At 37.6% G+C, this 17597-nt stretch overlaps 1 protein-coding gene across 1 annotated transcript; it reads right to left on the bottom strand.

Annotated features, from left to right (window-relative positions):
• On the bottom strand, nucleotides 1787–13534 carry LOC109838387 (probable tocopherol O-methyltransferase, chloroplastic). Its single transcript, XM_020406836.1, has 6 exons — nucleotides 13018–13534; nucleotides 5534–5703; nucleotides 5067–5171; nucleotides 3848–4051; nucleotides 2048–2150; nucleotides 1787–1955 (listed from the first exon to the last, which is right to left on the bottom strand). Exons 1-6 carry the CDS (start codon nucleotides 13532–13534, stop codon nucleotides 1852–1854), a joined length of 1203 nt encoding a protein of 400 aa, XP_020262425.1. The 3' UTR covers nucleotides 1787–1851.

The raw sequence follows: 17597 nt of genomic DNA, 5'->3' as shown, positions 1-17597 counted from the left end.
ACTTCAGCGAATTGGTGGCGGTGAGGAACGGTGAAGAGAGGGTTAGGGTTTCGGTTTGGGAACGGGTGAGAAAGGGATGCGGGACTTCACGAGGCTGGGCCATATATAGGCGTTTACAACTCCACGAGAGTTGAACTCCCGTGGAGTTGAACTCCCTTGGAGTTGTAGTCAAAAATTTTACGAGAGTTGGCTCTCTGGAAATTGGACTGAAACTCCACGAGAGTTCAACTCCCGTGAAGTTTGTTCAACAAATACAACTTCACGGGAGTTCAACTCCCGTGAAGTTTGTTTAATCAATAAAACTTCACGGAGTTGAACTCCCGTGAAGTTTTAGCAGATTGTTAATAATCTGATAAACTTCACAGGAGTTTAACTCCCGTGAAGTTTCAGAATTTTTTTTTCAAAAACCTACATGTTTTCAGCATCAAGGTTGAAACCAGGTTAGTTTTTTAAAAAAAGTGCAAATGATGTCGGTTTTTGGGATTAAATGTTGAAAGGGTTGGTTTTAAAAATTTGTCCTCCCTATGTTCTATATTAGATCATCTAAACTATTTTATTAGCATCTAACACTTTTTGAATTTGTAAGACAGGGAGTTTGCAACTTATTTTTCTTAAGAATGTTAATTTAGAAGTGTTAAGTACAACTACCAAAATATTAAAGGTGTGATTGTGTGAGATTATATACGACTTACCCTTTTCATTGCTTGATGATAAGTAGCTTTTTGTTTCTACACGAGAACCTAGACTACAGGATTGGGAATCGTCAGCGACCCTCGTACGTAATTTCTTATAACCCAAGAAGAACAAAACGAAGGCGGATTTTTTTTTTTTTTTTGCATTGTATAAAAATTAATTCATTGAAAACAATTTTTAATCTAAAAAATATTTTATTGGTTTTACTTTTACTGCAGAGCGAAGAGGGTGAGAATCATCTCAGGGAGAACAAAACAAATATTGGACGGTTTTACATCACATCAAAATCTACTTCATTGAAAAACATGAATTTTATCAAGATTAGGGAAATTTGTTGCTAGCCTCCCAAGTTAAAAGACATCGTGCTTCCACGTACCCTTTCAAAAAAGTCTTTTAAGTCCTTACCCAATGACTTTTATTCAATGAGATACGGTTTTGTTTTTGTTTTTCCCCCATTTCACCTCTTAATTAACCACGTTGACATACGTCAGCGTGAAAATCGAGAAAATTAGGCGAGACTCACGTAGTAGTGATAAGTATACTACAATAGTTATATTACTCTTCTACTATCATAGACAAAAAATTGGGACTCTTTCTTGTTAATTAATTGTGAAGAGAAATTATGGATTGTTATGGACCTCACATTTTTGTATGTAGTAGTACAGGTAGCGCACTTTGATATTTTCCTTCTAAATATTCCCAAAGTATTCAGTAGCAGTTTGACATCTGACAGTACGTAAGAAGTGTATCAACCGGATACGAAAGGCAAATTATTTGTCTGCAAACAGTTGGACTAGTTATTCATGTAACTCTCTAGCTAGGATCACCAATTCCACGGCAATCATGTGATATGAAGCTTGCCAAGCTCTTTATTACACTTCATTGACTTCAACTTACCACAAACAAAAGCACGTCCAAGGTGCAATCAAATTATTTATAAGCCTGCAGGTTACAGAGACCCCGTAAATAATTAAACTATATTCATTGGACTAAAAACCCTGCACTTTATACATTAACAGAGTGAAAACGACTTCACCATCGTATCAAATCGAAAAAGTCTCATATGAGTTACAACACTTTCATTCAACCGGTCACACACAATTTCACACAGCAGCCTCAAAAGTCCAAGATTACAATAATATACAATAATACTGACTACTACAGAGGTTTCCGGCATGTAATGATTGTGTACTTGACAACATTTTTCTTGTAGCCCTCAATAACCTTAGGCATCACGGGTGCTCCTCTTATGGTCTTCCATCCTAAGAAAGAACAAAATCTAAGCAATGGAATCATTTATAATAACAGAAGCAATATTATAAATGAATATCGTGCCGGAAAAGTTTTCTCTTACCGCTTCCTAAAAAAGAAATGAGGCCTCGCCATGTTAAAAGAGATCGGAGGACTGCAGGCCAAAAAGGCATTACATTCTCTGACCAGTCGTCTGTCTTAATATCCTACAACAGAGAGCAGCGTGTTTGTTTTGAATTGTTCCTCTCTATTTCTGTATGTAGATCAGTGTACGTAGTTCTGTCTTTCCTAAAGATTACCTGAAAGGGTCAATTGGGGATAGAACCCATGTACTATTGCCCAATTGCAGATAGACTCCTTGTGCAAAAATCTTTTGACCCTTAAAAAAATTAAAAAAAAAGTTCATTCTGATCAGAGTGTCTATCCTCACCAATAGAACTATTGGAGGTCTATCTGCAGTTAAGCTATAGTACAACAGAGGTCCATCCGCAATTGAGCCTATCAAAACTTAATTAATCTTCGTTTGCATACTATGGTGTTTTACTTATTTTCATTGTGTTTTCACCAAAAACACAACCCCATATGTTTGAAAACTATCGCATTTTTTGAGCTAAGTCATCCTCAAACACAAAACACAACACTTATTTCAAAACACCTTTTAGGTTAATATAATATATTAAATATAATTAATATATAGTTCTTATTGACTTGCTTATTATATTATAAATTATAATATATTATACTATACTATATTATTGTTAATCTAATATATTAGTAATATTTAATAAATAATAGAAAATATAATAATTAAAATATCTTATATAAATGACATATTATATACTAGTATTTAATATGTTGGTAATGTATTATATAATAATAAATAATAATAATATATAAATAAACTAATAAAAAAGTTATTGATAATAAATAATAATATAATAATGGTATAATAATATACTACACAATAGTATAATCACTATAATATTATTAACTGGTCTTTAATAAATAAATTTTAATAAATTAGATAATTAAAAATATTATATCGAATAGTAACAAATATTTATAAATAAAATATATATAAATATATTTATAGCTATTAATGTATATAATATATAGAATATTAATATATTATATATAAATAATATAATATGATTATAAGTAAAGATGATTTTTAATAGCAAAATAAATTTAGTGGCTAAAAATGTTAATGTAAAAATAATATATTCATAATATACTAGATATATTTATTTATATCAATAAATTATTAAAGTTATTATTAATAATACCTAACATATATGAGAAACTATAACATATTATATAATATTAAAATATTTATAATATATTAATTTATTAAAAAAATACTAGTAGTAACATAATATTAACATTATTAATAATATTATAATATATTAATAATAGTATCATATTATATTAATAATAAAATAATATTATTTTAAAAATATTATATAATATATAACAATAACAAGTTGATATACCAAAATAATTAAATATATTTTATTTAAAATAGTATGTAATATGTATAATATAATATATCACAATAAAGTACAATATAATATTGATATAATATTATAATACATTATACAATATTATATTGTATTATACTAACTATTTATAATACTATAGTAATGTAAACCAAATATTAGAATATTTAATTTATAATATATTTTATTATAATTAATATATAATATATTAATAATATGTTTAATACTAATGTTATAAAGGGTCAAACTAGTATTGACAAAAACACTCAACATGGTGTTTTGAAAACACTTAAAGGGAAAAACACAGCATCATGGTGTTTTTTAAGAAAAACACAGTAAGGAAAACACCATGGCATCCAAACGAAATTAAATACTAAATGAAATGATACATAGTAATATTTTACCAGGAGATTTAAGGATTGAGCACTTTTAACATAATCAGCAGCTGAACACCAATTTGGGAGGTAATGTGAACTGGATAGTTTGTTCAATAGATTCTTCTCCTTGGGATTTAGAGAGACTTCGTCAGGACAGAGATCTCTGTGACACCATGTCGTTATTACTATGGTAGCCCCAGGTGCAGCAACACGTTCTAATTCGCTTACGAACTGACGAAACCAAGCACAATTGCATCAGCACAAATGATTTAAACTCAAAATCGTTATTTCTTAAAAGAATCTGTGTCTGTAATTTCAAACATGCATGAAATATGCATCAATTGTGGTGGTCACCTCACTTAGGTTATGCAACATAGAAAATTTCTATAATGAATATAAAATTTTATACTAGAAATTTCTCACATGTTATCCTTGGTCTTCATATAAATAGATAACTTACTTATGCAAGCACATGTTATCCTTGCTTATCCTTGGTCTTCATATAAATAGATAACTTACTTATGCAAGCACATGTTATCCTTGGTTATCCCTGGTCTTCATATAAATAGATAACCTCACTTAGGTTATGCAACAAGATTTTACGAATGACTGATCTTAAATAGCGAGAGAAAGAATTTAGTTTTATCTTACTACATCAGAACATACAACAAAAATGTAGGTATATTTTTGCATCAAAATTGACAGCACAGGTGTCTACGTGTCACCTGCTATATTACTCGAGATAGATAATTTTATTATTTCGAGTTCGCCTATATAAAAAGATAATTTGAATGGAGTTTTTATCAGAATGCATACTCTACTTTCAACTACATAATAAACAAGTTATGAAGTTAAAATATAAAGTATATATAGACTTCTCACTGATACATGCAAGTATAGACCTGTGAAAACCAATTAAATCATGATGGGGAAAAAAAATAGTGATCCAGTATGCCCCTTTTTCTACTCAGACGATGTATTTGCATGTGCAAAACACTGCAATAAAGTATAGCAGGTTGCCTTACATATAGCATAAGAAGTTTGATAGCAATTTCAGATAGAACATGGTACAATCTCTAAAGAATCACCTTCTGGCTTATTACCTACTTGTAAGCATTAAGAAAGAAAACACTTGACAGCATAACAACAATTGATTTGAATAAAAATGCACTAGCATAACATGAATCTTATACTTAATGAAAACTAATAAATATCATTGCTTGTTTACATCAAATAAATTAATTACCTTCGTCTTGTCAGGAATATGCTCCGCACACTCCATGGACCAAACCAGGTCGAACTGCCCATCAGGGAATGGTTGGTTTAATGCATCTGCAACTTGGTAGGACACCTGATAACCAATGAAGTTAAATATGATTTTGCGTACAATTGTTTATACAATTTAGTTTTCCTTTCATTGGACTTTCTAAACAACGTTAACATTTCTTTCGTAGAATTTTCTATAGATAACTTACAGTACTTGCTAAGATTTCCCTTGAGCGAAAAATGAAAATTAATGCTTACAGTGGAAAATAGTGCCAGTTATATTGGGAATGAATGACGACCATACTGTTACCATCTACATATTACACATTACGATTGAGGAAGCAATTCTTTTCCTACTTACCGTGGAGAGGATCTGATCGATTCCTAATACATTAAGAAACAGATACGGTACTAAAAGAAACAAAAGTGAGGGAGATAATTGGATACTTTGTCAGCTAGCCCCTCAGCAGCAGCAAGAGCTTGTGCCCTTTGAGCTTGGACAGCGCTCAAAGTGATGCCACAGCAATCAGCTCCATACTTCCTTGCTAGATATATACAGCTGCCACCTAGCCCACATCCAACATCAACAATCTTCTTCGGCTTGTGCAAGGAATCATCTGCACGAATAATAAAATTGACTATAAGTTAAATGTCAGCACAACTTGTTTTCAAATAATTCTTTATTGAAAAAAGAAATTTGAACCTTATAGGACTTCTAGTAATGTAATAATATGTGACCAAAATATATAATGATAATGCAAACAGGAAGAAATAGCATATATAATTTCTAAAAGTGATGCACGGTTTGATGTTTGACTTCCCTTCAAAAAAACTGTTGATTCTCACAAATTATAGGCTTCGAAGTGGAACAAATATATATGGAATTAGCTGATTTAAGTTAAATAGTAATGGACCTGTAAGTATTTATGAACACAGTATGCGTACATTTCTGCACCGAACCAGATACTATTCTTGAAGAACAGTAGCCTCACTGAAAAAATTCATAATTTAAAGATCATGTCTTCATGATTTTATGAAGCCTTCTGCATATTCTTCTAGAATGACAACATTCTTATCTGTGTTGGGGATTTTACTCCCCCCTACTATGATTTCCGCAACCTAAAAATCAACACATAATCAACAAGATAGAAAATACTCACAATTAAGAAAATAAACACCGAGATTTACATGGTTTGGTCGACCAACTTCAATCTACTTCCACAGGGTAACAATACGATCGAGAAATCCACTATGTAGAAGGAGAACTACAAGAGAAACTATAAACTCTCTCTCTCAACATTACATACATAGTCAACTTCTCATATTCTCTCTAAAGCCCTCTCCTTACAATCTTTTCAATGGGTACAAACTGTGAAACCCTCTTCTTGTGAACGCGGAAGTGAGTTTCCAATGGGGGCCACACCCCACGTGAAGAGATCAAAGCCAAGATCTCGTGAACAGTAGACATACAAAAGCCCACCCGATTCAATTGTATAGCACCCCTATAAATTCCCATCCTAGGGCTTCGTGAAACATGAGAAAGTGTAAGGGGGAAAGAAAAAATCGCAGGCGGCGGATTTTTTCGGCTGCAGTGACTTCGTGCGAAGGAGGCGAGTTGGGTGCAGCATGTTTTGTGCGAAGGTGGCTGGAGAAAACTCTCCATGTGCGGCTGTGCAAAAGAAAAGGCAGAGGTTCCTTTTTTGGGTTTTGTGCATCCTTTTGAGAGAGTTTTTGTATGAGGGATTTGAGAGTTTGTTTGAGGGTTTAGATTGAGTGATTGTAAATCCTAGTTGTATCTCTCCCTCAAATAGTAGATCTCCCCCCTCCTTGCCCCGTGGACGTAGGCAGTTTGCCGAACCACGTAAAATTAATTTGTTTATGTTTATGGCCATTGTAATAGTTTTAGGATCCCTCGACAAGTCAGTCCTAGAACTGATGAGAGGAAGAGCTGATATCTCACTTTGTTGAGATATTCGCTTCAGATTCTTATTTTCTTGGTGAGACAGGAATTCTTATTGATCTTTCTCTATTATTGTGCACCAGAAACTCTGCCGAAATTTCTGTTGTGCACAACAAGTGGTATCAGAGCTCGGGCTACGCTTGGGCTATTTGGAGGAGTAGATCGATTTGAAAGCTCGTCTTGGGCTTTGTTTGGTGATAAAGGTGGGATCTTTTGGTAAAGACTCTATCTTTTTAGTTTTTGATCTATTCTTCATTCGTTGGTGCGTTGAGAAAGATGTCGGGGAAAGAAGATGCTTCGGGTGTCGAGGATGGTGCTTCTGGCGCGAAGACCATTCAGAGTTTGAATATCCACTCTATGAAGATAGATGTGGAGAAGTTTAATGGTACAAACAACTTTGGATTATGGAGATGCGAGGTTTTGGATGCGCTGAACGCGCAGAATTTGGAGGATACCTTGGAGTTAGATGGCAAGCCAGATGTGATTGAAGAGAAGGTTTGGAAGAAGATGAATCGAACGGCGTGTGGTGTGATTAGATCTTGTTTAACTCAAGATCTAAAATATGATGTGATGAATGAGACTTCTGCAAAGAAGATTTGGGAGATTCTCAAAAGCAAGTATCTGACAAAGAGTATTGAGAACCGCTTGTATTTGAAGAGGAGACTTTATCGTTTCCAGTTGAACAAGGGAACCTCAATTAGAGATCACATGAACACCTACACAAAGCTTCTTGCGGATTTGGTGAATGTGGATGTCATGATTGAAGATAAGGACAAGACGTTGCTGTTGTTGAGTTCCTTGCCCGACGAGGAATATGAGACATTAGTCCTTATTCTGATTAATGGGAAGGCATCCCTTTCATATAGTGAGGTCACTACTGCACTAGTGTATTATCAGCTTCGAAAGAAGAATAAGGAGGCTTCAGTTGAGCCGGTAGCAGAGGCGTTGGCAGCAAGAGGGAAGGGTCCAAACCGAAAGAATTAGAAGTCACGGTCTAGAGTAGGACATCCTATAATTAGAAAAGATCAGTGTGCATGATGCAAGGAGACTGGTCATTGGAAGAAAGACTGTCCAAAGCTCGACGAATGGATGAAGAATAAGCAGAAGGGAAAAGGGAAGCAACCATCATCAGAAGCAAACATCATATCGGATGATAATAATTCTGACTCTTCTATTTATTCTCTTTCTATCAGTCCTACAGATAGCTATTCGGAGGAATTTGAATGGATGTTGGATAGTGGTGCGACCTATCATGTGTGCCCTAGAAGGAAATGATTCTTCAGTTTTGAGAAGCTGGATAGTGGTGTGGTATACATGGCTGATAACCGTGCATGCCGGATCCTTAAGATAGGAAGAATTCACGTTAAGATGTTTGACGGGACTGTTAGGGAGTTAAATGATGTGAGATATGTTCTTTTTTTAAGGAAGAACTTGATCTTAATTGGAGCTTTGGTTGGAGAGGGTCTGAATGTTCGAATTGAGGATATGGTTCTTAAGATTGTGGAAGACTCTCAGATTGTGATGAAGGGCGTCAGGAGGAATAACCTGTATTACTTGACTGGAGGTATAGTGGCAGATGGAGAACTGACGACTTCTATTGATTCGACTAGACTGCGGTATTTGGGGCTTAGCCATTCCAGTATTAATTCCTCACATAGATTGAAAGAGGGTGCGAAGACCTGCAGTTTGAAGTCCAGTGAACATGTTGATGTGAGCAAGAAGACCAATGTGAAGTGTGACACCTCTATTCACCGTGTTAAGGATCGTTCTGAAGGAGTTCACGAGGATGTTTGGGGGCCTTCCAATGGGGCATCATTGGGAAGTAATAGGCGTTTGGTTTCCTTTGTTGGTGGCTGTTCTAGGCGTGTTTGGGTTGCAACCAAATCCTCAATGGAGAAAGTCCTAGTAGTCTCTAACAGTTTGAAGAAGTGTAAGATGGACAGAAAGGTGAAGGTACTTCATTCTGATTTTGGTGAGAGGTACAAGATGGACCTATTTCTGTATTGGAGCCGAGCTCACGGCATTTTGAGACACTTCGTTGGAAAGGAAATCTTGGGGCAACCAGATAGGGTGGCAAATTTGGAGAACCATGCCTTGCTGGAGGAGGATCAGTGTTTGTGGCCGAGCAATAGTTTGCAGAAGAGGTTCTGGACTGAGGCTTCGACATATTTGAGTCATTCTATTAAAGAATTGCCAACTGTTGCGATTGGAGGTAAAACTCCATTGGAAGATAGGTCTGGTTGTGTCACTTTGGATGATGCTTCGATGAGGGAGCTATTTGACTCTCAACAGGTGGAGAGTTTTGGACAGACCTTAGATGTATCACAGCGGATGAAGATTGATGCTACTCCATATTGGGTGAAGATTACTCCAGATCATACTACATTGTTTGGGATTCCAGCTGAGGTAACACAGCTTAGGGATCATTTGTATTTAGGTGCAGATGATGAGTTGAGTTTTTATTCGAGTGCAGCTGGTAGACATAATTTGGATATGGTCATTGGTTTACCTCAGGTGGAGGTGTTTGAGGCCATTGGAGGTGCTATCAGCCGCAGAGTAGATGATATTAGAGAAGGGTTGCGAACTCTTCTATTGAATTGTGGTCGTTCGCGGCCATTTTGGTGAACTACGTTCGGCTTGATTCCTTGGGAAAGAGGATACGTAGACAGTCTTTATGATGCAGTCGGTTTGGATTAGTTGATTTTGATGGGGTGAGATCGATTTGGTGAGTTGATACCGACGTTTGGAGTTTGTTCGCATTCTCTTTTGGGTTCTCGACTTCTTGTGGATTGAGTCTGTTGTCGTGAACTGTTTCACTTCGTACTGGATGCAACAAGTGAGACATTTGGTTTGTTTAGTGTCGGCTCAGTTTTGGAAGAAAACTTCGCCGAGGTGGAGAATTGTGAACGCGGAAGTGAGTTTCCAATGGGGGCCACACCCCACGTGAAGAGATCAAAGCCAAGATCTCATGAACAGTAGACATACAAAAGCCCACCCGATTCAATTGTATAGCACCCTTATAAATTCCCATCCTAGGGCTTCGTGAAACATGAGCAAGTGTAAGGGGGAAAGAAAAAATCGCAGGCGGCGGATTTTTTCGGCTGCAGTGACTTCGTGCGAAGGAGGCGATTTGGGTGTAGCAGGTTTTGTGCGAAGGTGGTTGGAGAAAACTCTCCGTGTGCGGCTGTGCAAAAGAAAAGGCAGAGGTTCCTTTTTTGGGTTTTGTGCATCCTTTTGAGAGAGTTTTTGTATGAGAGATTTGAGAGTTTGTTTGAGGGTTTAGATTAAGTAATTGTAAACCCTAGTTGTATCTCTCCCTCTAATAGTAGATCTCCCCCCTCCTTGCCCCGTGGATGTAGGCAGTTTGCCGAACCATGTAAAATTAGTTTGTTTGTGTTTGTGGCCATTGTAATAGTTTTAAGATCTCTCGACAAGTCAGTCCTAGAACTGATGAGAGGAAGAGCCGATATCTCACTTTGTTGAGATATTCGCTTCAGATTCTTGTTTCCTTGGTGAGATAGGAATTCTTATTGATCTTTCTCTATTATTGTGCACCAAAAACTCTGCCGAAATTTCCGCTACGCACAACACTTCTCTCACACACTTTTTTAATCTAGTTACACCCTCTCCTAATCCGAGAATACAAGAATAGCAACTTCCTCCTTTTTCTTCCTTGGTTTTTCTGACTCAATCTCCTAATCATAATAGACATCTAATTCTATTTAACTCCTAAGAAGTTATACTAAGAATCAAGGACATAATCCTAACAATCTGGACTTGAATGCTATAATATTAATTTTCTAGCATCTTCTTCTGATTTCGGCTTGAGATGAAGAGGTCTAATCCCTCATTAACCTCCCAAATAACTGAGGTATTAACCCTCACGTGATGTAGCTTCCTCACCTAACCCATCATAAGGTGGGTTTACAATTCTGCATGAGAAGGTGAAACAAAGATATTCGGCCTCCTCACGTAGGGTAGTACTGTAATTTAGGAAAATATCGAAAAACAAAAGTAAGTCCATTGGCTCCGCCCCGTCCACGGAAACACATACCCTTTATTTGTTAAAAATAAAAAGAAAAAGAAAATCTTTATATGAAAAAAATTCCCACTTCAGTGGCCTTGAACCCAAGTTGGACTCTAGATTTGATGAGAAAAAAACTTTTTTTTTGAACCAGAAAAACAGGGAGAGATTCCCTGTTCATATATTAAAATATGTATAGAAACAAAAGAGTTAGTGTAATTACAAGTCAAACAAAAAAAAAAGAAGAGGATAATAAGAACCAATAGGTGATATAACCGGTGGGGAGCGGACCTTGTCGTCACCCACCAAGTCAGATCAAAGATGGTTCCTATGATCCCTGCTACACTGCTTAAACTAGATGTAAAACTTATGAAGTTATTACAAAACTAAGAACTATTATTACTGTTAGACCGAAGCCCAAAATAACAACAAAAGGGGAGATGATGGTATTAGAAATTGTCCCCGACATCATCATCCTTGGAAACTTTGGCTAGCTCCTTCAGACCGAGGCGGAGCGCCGCTCTGTGCATGTTTGCTGCTCTTCTGCTTGAAGCAGCACTTGTCCATAACAAGGTGAAACGAGCAATATGAACTTCTATGATCAAGGGAGATGCACCTACACCATTAAAAGTCTTGTTATTTCTGCTAAACCAGATTCTCCAACAGCAACAGTGTAATAAAACTCTCCATAGGCATCTGATACGGTAGTCAGTGAACTGATTAAGAGATCCAGAAAGAAGAGCTGAAATATCTTGCGGCCATTTGTCAGAATGGAGGTTGGGGTTGATCAATGACCAAACTTCTCTCAGAACTGAACATTTGGCAAAGAGATGGTCATGGGTCTCACTAGCAGAATTACATAAAGGACATGTATTGTCGCCGGTCCAACCTTTTTTAGATAGCACATCTTTCGTTTGTAGCTTCTGATGGCTAAGGAGCCAGAGGAAAATTTTAACCTTGTGGGGAGTGGGAGATTTCCATATGAATTGGAATAAATGAGATTTGATCCCCCCTGAGACAAGGGATCTGTAGCATGAGTTAACAGTGAACTCTCTGGATGGATGAAGGGGCCAACAGATCTTATCATGAGCTTGAATGTCCGGAGTCTTGGATTGAGCTAGAATGGAATACAGGTGGTTGATATCTTCTCTAATAACTGTGGAATGAGCTCTCCTGATGATGGGGTGCCATCTCCATACGTTATTGATAAAAACTCCTTGGGAAAAAACTGAGCTAGTATGAGAGAAGGCAAGTTGATAGACTCTTGAGTGTAAGCTCCTGAGAGTGTTGACACCCAGCCACTTATCGTGCCAAAATCTATAAGAAGTATCATCCCCTATGAACCACTGAGCCTGGCTAAAGAAAGAGTCATGAATATTAAAAAGATCTTTAATCAAATTGGAGGCTGATGCCTTAGGAGGACTAACCAATGAGTTGGAGGAATTGGAGGAGTATATAGACCAAATGACCTTGCTTATGAAAGAGTTTTTGAGGCTGATTTTCCATAACCATTTGGATAGAAGAGCCTGGTTGAAAGAGTGCAAGTTGATGACCCCTAGACCCCCCTCGACCTTGGGTTTACAGACAATGCCCCAGCTGATTAAACTCCTTGGTTTGGAAGTATGGGGGAAGCAGCCCTAAAGAAAATTCCTTCTAATTCTATCAATGGTCTTGATGAGCCAGGATGGGAGTTTGAAAAAAGACATATAGTAAAGAGGGATAGAAGATAGAACCGAGTTTATAAGAGTGATAGAACCGAGTTTAGAAGAGTGAGTCTACCACCTATTGACAGAGATTTATGTTTCCACAGAGACAGCTTTTTAGAGAATGAGTCGAGAAGGGGTTGCCACTCTCTTTTGGAAAGAGAGCCCCTTTTAAGGGGAAGCCCAAGATAGGAGAATGGAAGGGTACCAAGGGAACAACTAAGACTGTCAGCGAGTGTGGTACCATTGTTGGGAATTCTACCAAGATAGTAGAGATGAGATTTGGCCTGGTTCATGGATAGGCCAGATGTAAGACCAAAGATGCGAAGGATGATTTTGAGAGTGTGAATGTCTCTGCGAGTGGCTTTGCAAAAGATGAGGGTGTCGTCTGCAAACTGGAGGGTTCTAATATGATTTAACTCCCCTTTCAGATTAAGATCAGAGAGGTCTCCTGAGAGAGCACTAGAGGAGATCATCTTGGTCAGGACATCAACAATGAGCAGAAATAAGAGGGGGGAGAGGGGGTCACCCTGTTTAAGTCCCCGATGGCATTGAAAGAAAGCAGAAGGTGAGCCATTAACTAGGACTACAGACTTAGCAGAGGAAAGGATATTAAGGATCCAGGAGCACCATGTGTTACTGAAGCCTCTTGCTTTGAGGAGGTTGATAAGAAAATCCCAGCTAACACAATCGAAGGCCTTATAAAAGTCTACCTTGATGGCACATAACTCTTTTTTACCAGATGAGCAGAGGTTGATCATTTCGTGGGCAAGGAGGATGGAATCGAGGGCTGACTTACCATGTTGAAAGGCTGATTGGGATTTATCCACTAGAGAAGAGATATGAGGGCTGAGTCTGTTGGATAAATTTTAGAAAAAATTTTAACCGTGCTATTGATGAGGCTAATGGGTCTAAAATCGGCTGGGGAATTGGCCCATCTTTTTTAGGAATGAGAGTGATAAAGGAGTAGTTGATGTTGTGGATTGGAAGAGAATTGGTGTGAAGGGATTGAAAGAAGGGGATGAGGTCTTTGTGGATGACCGACCAGAAATTCTGGAAGAAAAGGATTGGAAGTCCATCAGGCCCAGGAGCCTTCTCTGGATGGAGGTCAAAAACTGCTTTTTTAATCTCTTCAACAGAGAAGGGGGAGTCTAGAAGAGAAAGATCTGGAGCTGGATTGGGGTATAGCTTAGACCAATTGATGGAGAGGTTGGATGATTCCTTGGCTTTGAAAAGGTTAGAAAAGAAAGAGAGGAAGGCTTGTTTGATAACAACTTCAGATGAGAGGATGGTGCTATCTATTTGAAGATAGAGTATGAAGTTAACTCTCCTGCGGTGGGAAGCCATTCTGTGGAAGAAAGAAGAATTACTGTCCCTCTCTTTGAGCCACTGGATCCGAGATCTTTGTCTCCACTTGGTTTCCTCAACTAAGGCAAGATGGAAGAGGTGATCTCTAAGCTGAGATCTGAGAGAGAGGTCAGACTGAGAAAGAGGATGAGTTTCTTCAAGGCGATTAAGGGAGTCCAGATCCTCCATGATAGAGGATTTTAAGAGATGAGAAGATCTAGAGGAGTTCTTCTTCCACCATTTCATTCTCCTATGGATGAGCTTGATTTTTTGAAGAAAAGAGGTGATCAAATTCCCTGAAGTGTAGAAGGAATCCCAACAAGATTGAATAAAAGGAGTAAATGATTGGTAGAGGAGCCAAGCCTTTTCGAACCTGAAGATTTTGGAAGGGGGAATTCCACCAGAATCTAGGATGACTGGACAATGATCTGAGCATGGGGAATGATAGGCATATTGAATGAGGAATGGGAACTTGGCTTCGAAATCTTGAGAAATGAAGAATCTGTCTAGTCTAGCAAGAGAGGGATTAGATCTTTGATTGGACCATGTGAATTTCCTGCCACTCATAGGAAGATCAATGAGCTGAAGGGAGTCAATAAGATGTTTAAAGTGCTCGATATCTCTGATGGAGCCAGATCTACCACTCCTTTCGTCAAGACTTAAGGTCATGTTGAAGTCTCCAAAGACCACCCAGGGTATAGAAATAGAAGATCTTAATCTAGAGAGTTCCCACCAGCAAACTTCTATATCTGCATTGTCGTGAGGGGCATACACGGAAGTTGTCGCGAAAGACCAGTTAGAATTCAAGAGAGTGAAGAAAGCAGTGACACAGAAGATCCCAATGCTATTAGAGGAGCATGAGATAGAAGAATTCCTCCAATCCAGAAGGATACCACCTCTAGACTCAGTGGCGTCTAATGAAATCCAAGAAAAATTGCTATTAGGGCTCAAACTGTTGAGGACTCTAGAGGAAATAGAGTTAAGCTTAGATTCTTGAAGACCTACAAGGTCTAAAGAGGCCAGCTGAATGTTTTCCTTCACTAATCTCCTTTTTGTTGGGTTATTCAACCCTCTAACATTCCAGGTTCCTATCTTCATCAATAAAAAAGAACACGACCTACGACTTCAAGGACCACCTAATTAGTGGTTAGACTTCTCTACACTATCCTGAGATTGGATGACTAGCAGGCTGTCACGATCAATAGGTTCCTCTATCCCACAATTAATAGCAATTTCATTAATATTATCTATGCTATTAAGAGAAGAGAAGTTGGCAGAAGATGAGGGTTTGCTCTTGATACCTCCTGGAGGAATACTCTTCTTCAAAATGGCCAAATGTTTCCTATGAGGCAGCAGGGAGAACTGTCTTTTGGATGACTTCTTCTTCGAGAGTTTCTTGACGTGTTCAAAACCTGGGGGGGAGCCGATGATGAGACAACGTCCAACAAATCTGAGGAGCTGTGGAGAGGTATAGGGGGGGTCTGGTTGCTGGGGAAAACCATAGCCAGATCGTCTGCATTTGCATGGGGGAATGAAGCTGAAAGGCGGATCCAGGATTCTTTGGCAATTTGCAGAGGAACACCCTTGAAGATCACCTCTACCATTTCCACAGGTTGCTGAGTTAGCAGAGGCGAGGTCGGTCTGTCCGAACTGGCAGGAGACACTCTAGGAGTTTTATCTTTTAAATCCGCTGGAGGTGTAGGTGCTACCTCGGTGGGATTAAGGGGAGAGCTGATAGGAACTTCGACTGATGGTCGTTGTGCTTCTGAGGAGATATGGCGGAGACTTGCAGGAGTGGCGGATGAGGATGAGGACTTAGTAACTAGAAGTAACATAGCTGACAAAAAAATTAACATAACATAATTCGATATGTACAAAAGACAAATATATATGTGAATAAATATCCTTGGATTTTGGCTCTTATTCTTTTGTGGAAAGAGAGAGAGTGTGTGTGTATATGTGTATGCATACGTGTGTTTGCACGCACGCACGTGTGTATATAGGTATGTATAGTATCAAGAATATATTAGTGCTTGGTAGTGATGTGGATGCTTTTCATATATACTCATTTAAAGGTGTAATTATCGACACTTGATTACCCATACATTAAATGAGTGGATAAAAACTAGCCACATCACTATCAAGCACCAAATTTGGTGCTTGCTACCAAGCGCACACACACATGACCTGAGATGTTAGTTCTATTTTGCAAATTAAGTTGTAAATAAACAAAGCATTTACAAATCCAGTTGCTCTATTTTCATTTGGGACTTCATTTCTGTCCAACCAAATAGGCCGAGAGAAACCATGTATGATAGAGGAAGCTAGTATTCCCAATCAAGACAGAAAATTCTATCTTGTTTTGCCAAAATAGGATCGTCCTGAAGGTGTGACCACTTAAACCTGCGGTCTTGATCATTGATTCGGATTGGCTTACCCTATAGTTAATTTTTTTTTAACAAATACTAAAGTAGAAATTTTTGTGGCGAGGAGAGAGTTATTAGAAATGAGCTTAGTGCTTATTTAAATGAAATCTTGTTACAGGAAGAAATGATGTGGAAACAGAGATCTAAAAGTGCATTGGTTGAAAGTGGGTGATAGTAATAGTAGATTTTTTTTTTTCATAATGCGACCAACGGTAAAAGAAGACATAATATGATTTCAAATGTTGAAGAAAATGGTATTGATATTAGTTCTAAAGAGGGTATTAATTGCAAATGCTTTTTGAAAACATTGTCAAGGAATATTCGGTTAGAAGGTTGAACATAGATGTGCAGTGGATTTTGGAGGTCATTATATCCTGAGAATAGGTTGAGTTTGGAATGTTTAGAAGTGCCTTTTAGTATAGAGGAGTGATGTTTGTGTTTGATATGGGGAGTGGTAAAGCTCCTGGTCTTGATGGATTTCCCCCCCATTTTCTTCAGGAATTTTGGGAAGTGACTAAAGAGGATTTGTTTAGAATGTTTTCTGATTTCTATGAGGGTAACTTAGAGATAAAAAAATTGAATTATGCACATGTCATTTTATTTCACTTCCTAAAACGATGGAGGTTATGCTTGCAAGTGATTATAGACCAATTAGTTTACTAAATGTCACTTATAAGATTATCATTAAGGTTCTCACTAATAGGTTAAACTGTATGTTGGACTGCTTGATGGTTTTGTTGAAGGAAGATTTGTTTGATGGAGTTACAACTGCTACAAATGAATTTTTCAGAACAGAAAGAAAGGAGAAGTATTGTTGAAATTAGATATTGCAAAGACCTATGAGATGTTGGATTGGAACTTCCTTTTACAAATATTGAAAGTCAAAGGTTTTGGTGATAGGTGGGTAAATTAATTGGATATCTGTGTGCCTAAATGGTGGGAAATTAATCAGCTATTACGATTAGTGGTAAATCGGGCAAATGGATAATGTCAAGAAGAGAGGTCGGACAAGGGGATCCTTTATCTCCTTGTTTATTTTGTAATTGTAGCT

The sequence above is a fragment of the Asparagus officinalis genome, chromosome 4, assembly GCF_001876935.1.
Source record: "Asparagus officinalis chromosome 4, Aspof.V1, whole genome shotgun sequence".
Taxonomy (NCBI): domain Eukaryota; kingdom Viridiplantae; phylum Streptophyta; class Magnoliopsida; order Asparagales; family Asparagaceae; genus Asparagus; species Asparagus officinalis.
Note: the sequence above shows the minus strand (reverse complement) of the source record. Positions and strands in the feature narration are given on the sequence as shown.